The sequence below is a fragment of the Nestor notabilis genome, unplaced genomic scaffold, assembly GCF_000696875.1.
Source record: "Nestor notabilis isolate BGI_N333 unplaced genomic scaffold, ASM69687v1 scaffold18141, whole genome shotgun sequence".
NCBI classification, from domain to species: Eukaryota; Metazoa; Chordata; class Aves; order Psittaciformes; family Psittacidae; genus Nestor; species Nestor notabilis.
Genome location: NW_009914433.1, coordinates 12,820 through 20,525, shown reverse-complemented (window position 1 = coordinate 20,525; position 7,706 = coordinate 12,820). Strand labels below are relative to the sequence as shown.

The window sequence follows — 7,706 nt, the reverse complement described above, 5'->3', positions numbered from 1 at the left end:
TCATCTGCCTAAACATACATCCTCTCCCCCTTCCTCCTTAATATTTAGTGAAGACCAGGGCAGTAGCAATGTCTGATGCAATTGTGGTGCTAATAGGATGTTAATAAATGCAAAGTTTTCCCTGAAAGGGAGCACCTTACTCCAGGAAGAGATGAGGGTAGGTGGGGGCTCAAGGAATGACATGTCTAGTGCCAGCATCTGGTGCGTCTTCTCATGGGCACTGGTAGCTTATCTGGCAGTCAGTTGGGTAGGGTGTCAAGCCCAAGAGATGCTGCATGTTGCTTTGCTCGGAGCCTTAGATTCTCAATACTCGTCGTTTTACTGTTCAGGCTTGGAAGAGAGCTGGAGGCCTGCAGGATGGGTGAGGACCAGACCTGCTGAGCGTGGGAGAGCGACTGGTAATAGGACTGACAGTGCAGGGAGCTCAGCGGGGCCATGTTGACGTTCATGCCCAAGTAGGGCATAGCAGATGGTGTCCCCATTTCGAAGGAGGAGTAATGGACCAAGTTGTTGGTGGCTGCCATGTGCTGGCGGAATTGCTCCTGCAGGCGGAAGAGGCTCAGGGGTGAGGATGAGTAGGAGTGAGTCTGAGCCAAGCCACTGCTGGATGAAGGCGTCACAGTCACGCTGATAGGGGACTCTGTAGCAGGAGACAGAGGGGATAGGGGTTATTTCTACAGCTGGATGCAGGTGCTGATTCACACCCCAGCAGGGCTCAAGCTGCAGCTTGGGCTTTCCTTTTGTGCCAAGAGGGAAAATGAGAGGGGTTGTGTTAGCTCAGGAGAGCTAAACTTGTGTCTGTTCTATGCTTAGCATCTTACATTATGAAAACGGTGCTGACCTCCTTGCTATGGCTTTCCTGCTCTCACTGGGCACTGTTCTCCCCAGGCTCTAACCTGAGCATAAGGTCTTTGGTCTTTATGTGCTGCTGCTAAAATAGACATAAACCCCTGTGTGGGTCTCATTTAGTGCTGAGGACAAGAAGATAAGTCTGGACAGATTACCTATAAGCACCCACACCATAGGGAATAAGGGACTATATCCAACCACCGTTCCCCTTGAAAACACCAGGTCCTTACACCAGCCCCATCAGGATGCTGCTCCTCACCTGCTTTTGGGCTTGCTCTCTTGCAGTTCAAAGTCTTGCTGTCCACACCAGGGCTCTTGTCCACTTTAACCTCATCCAAGGTGCTCTTAAACTCCTCTTCTCTGTCGGTCTGGTCCTCAGGTGCTGACTCACTTGCTGACTGCTCCGATAGGGTTAGGTTGAGGTCCGTGCCTACCTCGCTCTGGAGGCTCTGGACTTTCTCAGTGTCCGGGGGGGTAGCCTGGGTCTCCAGCATGGGCAGCTCCATCTTTCCCTCACTGTGGCTCCCTTCACAGTCCTTCTGCTTCTGCAGCTGCTCCTTCTGCAGGCTACGCTGCTTCTTCCGGAATTTGGCTCTCCGGTTCTTGAACCAAACCTTCAGTGCCACAAACAGCAAGGGGAAAAAGCTAGTGAGAATCCTGCTTAGTGCCAGATTCGGCATCATTCACCCGAAGAGCTTCAGGGGAACCCCACGTAGTGACGTACTGCAAGCCCACTGTGCCCAAATGGCATTCCACTTTGTTGGATCTTAGAACTCTACCTATTTTCAATGCTTCTACAAATAGCACAACAAATATATTTTAACAAAAGACCAGCCTTTATGCTGATTCTTTAAAGCCACTCCACTGGTGGCAGTTTTTTGTTGTTTAGGGTTTTTTTTTGTTGCTTTATTTCTAAATTGATCAGGCATTTGCATCCAACCAGAATGTCTCCTATCTGAGTTTGATAACATTACATTGACTTACAGGACAGTGCTCTGTTAGTTTCTAAAACAATCTGGTTATACATGTACGAAAACTATGGCAGCAACACTCAAAATAATTCATTACAGGCATAGGCTGCTATCTGGGAAGCAAATTTAAGGAGGGAGGAGAGAATCCATATTTTTTTAACTTAAATCAGTACATGTGGATTGGAAGCAATAAATCTTGTTAGTGTTGTTTGGATAATTAGATGAGGAAACAAAAATTTTAAAGATCAAAATGTCTTTACATTTGTATAAAAGAACTATTTTTTTTTATTACTTATGCACTTCCCACTGCAGAACTTGCTATTAGTCTTTTAAAGCCCAGCAATGCAAGAACCTTCCCACCAGCAGGTTATGAAGCACATTGCACTAGTTGAAACTAAAAAAGAACCACACAGCACAAACCCAAACCTTGGCCTGAGATGTTACAAATATTGACACTGGTGGAAAAGAGCAGCTGGAATTAGTTGGTTTTCTGCTCTTCTGAGAAAGCCAGAAAAACCTTGCAAATAAATAAATAAGTAGACTTCTGTTGATGTTTCTAAAATTTCCCCCAAAGAAATGTGAAAGAACAAATGAAAACCAGTATACACTTCAGACAATCCTAAATCTAAAAAATGTGCATGTGGATTAAGAATTTCTTTAGCAGATGTAGGACTTTGGATGACTTCACCCTCCCCTGCCTCCACCCTCCTCTTTGACAACTTCACTGCCCCAAAATCTTTAGTTGCACTGGAAGGATATCAAAAAGCCTTTGGAAACCCCACTATAGTCTTTTAAACATCCCCACTCACAAACCCACAGAATAGCAGTACCTGGACTCTGGCCTCAGGGAGGTTTGTGCACATGGCCAGCCGCTCTCTCATCACCACATCTGGGTAATGAGTCTTCTGGAAGGTCTTCTCCAGCGCCTCCAGCTGTTGGGCAGTGAAGGCCGTGCGGCTTCGCCTTTGTTTGCGGTGCTGGGATCCATAACGTGCCTCCAAAATGATGTCTTGAAATGTACAGCCGTTGGAAGACAAGAAAAGTGGCCAATTTAATTATTGGAATTTGTATGCTGACAGTTGAACAAAGTACTTGCAAACACCAGATAAACCTACCAAACATTCTTTTCATGGCTTTAGATCTAACAAAACACATACACACATTTTGTTGATTAATTGAGGTGTTGGAGGTGATAAAACCTCTCACCAGAAAGCTTGGCCTGGAGAAGGAACCTCTTTCTATGGCAGCTGTAGAAACTGTTAAGACTCCAATGCTAAATTTGGTTGAAATAAGCCAATCTGTTCCAACAGCAGCGCAGCAGGACTCGCAGATTCTCAGACCTCACCGTGGCATAAATAAGCCTCTTTCATTAAGAAGCACAATTAAAAACAAGGTGGGGATATTCACCATTGTAATCAGAAGAGGGGCCCAACATTATGTGTTGTGTTCTCATTAAAGCCGAAGGCTGAGATTCTGCAGGCTTCATCACTGCCACGAGGTGCTGATCGGTGGGAAGAGTACATGCAGCTTGAACACAGCTGCCTCTAGCTCATTCTGTTGGCTGCAGCTGCCTTAAAAGACATGCATCTTCCCAGAAACCAGGCTGAGTTGGCTCTTCTTTAGTGTCTCATATGTAGCTCACTGTAGTTATCAAGGCATGATATTGGAGAGATGTTCACCCAGAACATCTGAGCGTAGACCCTCTCCAGCATCTGGGGTGGAAACACTAGCCAGTACCAAGTCCAGCCCCACTGACTGCAAGCCCAGGGCTCATGCGCTGAGCTCTTCTCACTAGAGGAGCCACTCGCAAGTCTGACTTTGCAAACTGTGCTTGCAAAGTAACAGGCAGAGAAGAAATTCAGACTGGGGAAAATCTGAGGCCAACATTACAGGGTTTATTGTTCACCGGAGGCGTTATTATTGCACAACAGTTAGTGGGAGTAGAAAGATCCCAAATCAATGAAAATAAGTTACTTTATTTAAAATGAAGAAAAAAAAAGAAAGAAAAGCAAAAAGAAACCTTTATTGTGCAAGTTGGGACATGCTGTGCTACAGCATTGGAATGAAATAGTCTGGCGAGAGGTTTGTTCTCAAAGAGGAAATGCAGAAAGAGCAGTATCTGGTATCATTTTTAATTCAGTTAAGAATGTGACTTCCAGTAGAAGGGAGGAATGAACACACTAGAAAACAAGCTAACAGGGGGGAAAGTCGGCATTATCAGCCTGTGGAGCCAGATGAAGGCTCTTGCTGCTGTTTATTTGTGCTTTTGTCACGAGCACTGTGGTATGAACCTAAATGATAAAACAAAACCTGCTGTCAGGCTAGCCCTAGAACCACACAGCCAGGTTCCAAATACATTGTCTAACAAGCGTAGCAAATCAGCTTTGCACTGCTCAAACATTCCTCTTCCAAACTTCCAGCTGTTTCATTCTAGGTCAGCATTTGCGGCGCCTTTCTGAGCAATTGCCAAAGCCACGTGGTTTTGGCAAGCTGGAAAAGACGTGATCAGGCTAAAGGTCTTCGGCCAAATACAATATAGTGTTGGTTGCATACAAGAGGCTTTTGTGTTGAAGGTATTGGAGCAACTCGGGAAATTAAAACGCTGATAGTAGTAGCTGACACTTTAGAGGTAAAGAGACCATCCTTGATGCATTAAGACACAGCCACAGTGCAGCCAGGAGAGGAGAAGGGATGTTCCAGCACAAGAAATTGAAGCTACCCCAAAATATTTTACAAAGCTAACGTTTGTGTTTCAAGTACAAGACAACAGGAGAAAGGGCACTCGTTAAACACCCTACCTGCAGGCTGGAATATTCCTGAATTTCTAGAGTAGAGGTTAGACCTACCAGTTCCCCAGAGGCGGCAGCTCATGCATTAAGTTTGGCCACTCCAACGAGAGCCAACCAGCAATTATTTTAATGTTTTAACTATGTTTTCAGGCTTTGTACGTGAAGGAGAATATAAATTGCAGGTGAGGCTTTGCAGTTACAATCAGAAACCTCTGTTTTCTGACTTAAGGTCATTTGCTTTTTGTGCTGCTTTATTCTGACTGTCCCTGGAAGGCAAATGAGATCTATAACCTGCATGGAAAGATATTCAGAAGTAACAGAATGTGAAGCAACTGCAAAGGAACCAGCTCGTAGGTATATAATGCCTACCCTGCCTATGATAAGCAGAGAAAAGGACCGTGGGATTTAATTTGGAAAGTCTTCCAGGTGGGTTATTAATTTTAAAGATAAGAGGTCAGAAAACCAATTGAATCTCCTGGGCAAGAACACGAGAATAGATTTTTTATTCTTTTTTTATCTCCCTCTGCTTTACCATAGATTGAGTCAAAGACATTAAGTCCTCCATGCTCTGCTGTAAAAGATACAGGTGATCACAAAAATCATTCAAGAGATACTTGCATCTTGAAAAGGAGTACCTTGAGACCCAATGTCTGCAAGACACATTGCAGAGTTCAGGACCATCTACTCCCCTCTGACCACCTACACGCTGAAAGGATGAGGGAAGGAGGGGATGGATGACCAGGACAAGGAAAGTGCCCAACTGCCTTCAATCTGCATCCCAGCAGGAAAGCCAGGCTTAGAGTCCAGGTCTCCTTGATCCCACTTCAGTTCTTTATTGATGAGGAAAATGACTCCCAGCTCTGCCCTACAGCCCCCCAGAGATCCTACAGGCCACAGTGAGTGGTCTGAGGAGCCATGTTAAGGAGGTCACTACTGGCAGCTAGATAAGGGAACATTGCTGGTATGAAGCCTTGAGAATCAGCTGTGGTTCACTGATCCAAAGAGTCTGAGTCCTTCACCACCATGCCTTTATGGGCTACCCGTCTAGGAGGACCGTTCTGAAACTTCTGCATCCTTGTTCTGACTTAAGCCCACATCTCTTAAATTTAGCCCACTAAAGCTCTCTGGGTAGATGATTATTTTCTACCTATTGGAAGAAGGCTGGAAGGAGTCACTCAACTTATTTTTCCTTTATTGTCGAACAATTAGAAAGGTATCTTAAAGCAGATGTGTAATTTTCAGCCAGGGAAGATCGTTCATCCTGGGAAGGTCTCTAGAATCACATCTGTGGTAACTTTTTGCTTTAGTTTCAGTAAACTAGATGTCAGGTCTGCTCTAACACACTGCATCAAAGTCATGACCAAAATGGTGATGTCGCAGCTGTTGACCATTTGCGTTGCAGTAGCCTTTGATGATCTCGGCCAGATCTGAGTGCTTTGTGCTAGGCTGAAATCTAGAGTAGATATACTTGCCCTGCCATACCAAATATTCTCAGGTCTCCATCAATTATTTTTTGAACAATTCTCCCTACCAAATCATAAAATACTATCTGGACTTCGCACTTCTTTGTTATGATAGTATTGATGCAGCTCCTGTCCCACTGTCCCAACATCAACAACACTATATAAATAATACTCTCTAGGTAAAGTCACATATGACTTTCTTTGAGCCTAACAAAACTCTTTATGGAAGGCAAAATACAAAAGCAACAGAGAGGGAGTCAGCAGAACCTGAGAGAAAGTGTCACCCAAGCCGGGGTCTAGGATTCCCAGGAAGAGATAGGTCAAGGTGAGACCCAAAGAAGATCCAAATGAAGATCATTTTCCAGAGAGAAAGAGCATTTAGAAAGACAAGAAATCAAAAATCATTGCAAGAAGGGACAACATGGAAGAACAAGCTATGGCCTGGGATAACAGGAGATGGCTGTTAGGGGATGCAAGTCCTGGGCCCCTCAATGAGGAAGTCTAATTCACTGCATGCTTATATTCATTGTGCTGTTATTTTCTAACAAGAACATAAAATTTTCTATTTTTTGTTTGCTTGTTAAAACACATTTCAGTGTGGGTTTAATTCTCCTTTTTCAATCCCTCACAGAAGGGATACAGAAGGCTGTATCCCTTCTCATCCCTGGGCTCCCCAGCCATTGAAGGCTAGTCTGCAGTGAGGTGCAGCAGTCCACTGGCGGCCAACACAGGAGGGCACATATCACATGTAGATCTTGGCCACATGGTCAGCACTGAGGCGTGCACCATGAGGCTACATCATGGTACCCATGCCAGTGGACTATGTCACACTCCAGCTCCCAAAGAAGAGTTTCACTCAATGCAAGCAACAAGGGTTCTTTTCCCCAGGGAATGGCAAAAGCCATAAGTTGTTCTTACCAGCCAGTCTCTCTGCCAGGGTGAGGGCATGCACCGAGGGCCTGTAGTCAGGGGCGTGCTGGGCTTGCTGAGCTGCCTGCTGGTGGAGGTTGTACATGGCGCTCAGCGAGTTCATGGCGTGGAGGGAGTAACCGTTCACTCCATAGTGCTGCATGGTGACATAAACCTGGAAAACAGCAGCCAGAGGAGAGAGGTGCTTAGGAATGTGCTATTCCAGTGTCCTGGTGTCCAGCAGAGCTTTGGAAATGCTGAGCTCAAACTTAAACTGCTGCATGCAAGGCTCAGTTCCAACCTCACAACTCCAACAGGTTCTGGGACAGGAATCAAAATACCTCCCGTAGACCTAAAGCAATAGCAGCACCAGTCTGGCTTCCAAGCTTAAAGACAAACATCTGACTATATCCCACTCATGATATGCTGAACAAAAGATGGGAATGGATTTTTTTAATATACCACAATAAATCATAAATAACTTACTGTATTATTGTGACTTTCAATGAACTGACCTAGCTCCATCCCAGGACTAGCTGGAATTGTCCCTATCATTGCCTACAATGGGCTGTTCTGTAATCCCATTGCTGTAATGTCAGATAATCTTTCTTATCTGAACTCACTCATATGTAACTTGTTTCCATTCATTTTTCTTAAAGTTCTTCATAACGAAACACAAATGGTACAGAAAAAAAACCCCGGCATGTGGTGTAAAAGAAAATAAA

The 7,706-nt window shown here is 44.7% G+C and overlaps 1 protein-coding gene across 2 annotated transcripts; it reads right to left on the bottom strand.

The window, feature by feature from the left end:
- Positions 1-239: 239 nt before the first annotated feature.
- DMBX1 (diencephalon/mesencephalon homeobox 1) lies at positions 240-7,144 on the bottom strand. 2 transcript variants are annotated; one of them, XM_010023661.1, is made up of 4 exons: positions 6,991-7,144; positions 2,651-2,829; positions 1,109-1,463; positions 240-640 (listed from the first exon to the last, which is right to left on the bottom strand). In XM_010023661.1, the coding sequence occupies exons 1-4, from the start codon at positions 7,142-7,144 to the stop codon at positions 240-242; spliced, it is 1,089 nt and encodes a 362-aa protein (XP_010021963.1). The 2 variants fall into 2 exon arrangements, with proteins under 2 accessions (XP_010021963.1, XP_010021961.1); XM_010023659.1 differs by having other exon boundaries at positions 2,651-2,846; positions 6,993-7,144.
- Positions 7,145-7,706: the final 562 nt, after the last annotated feature.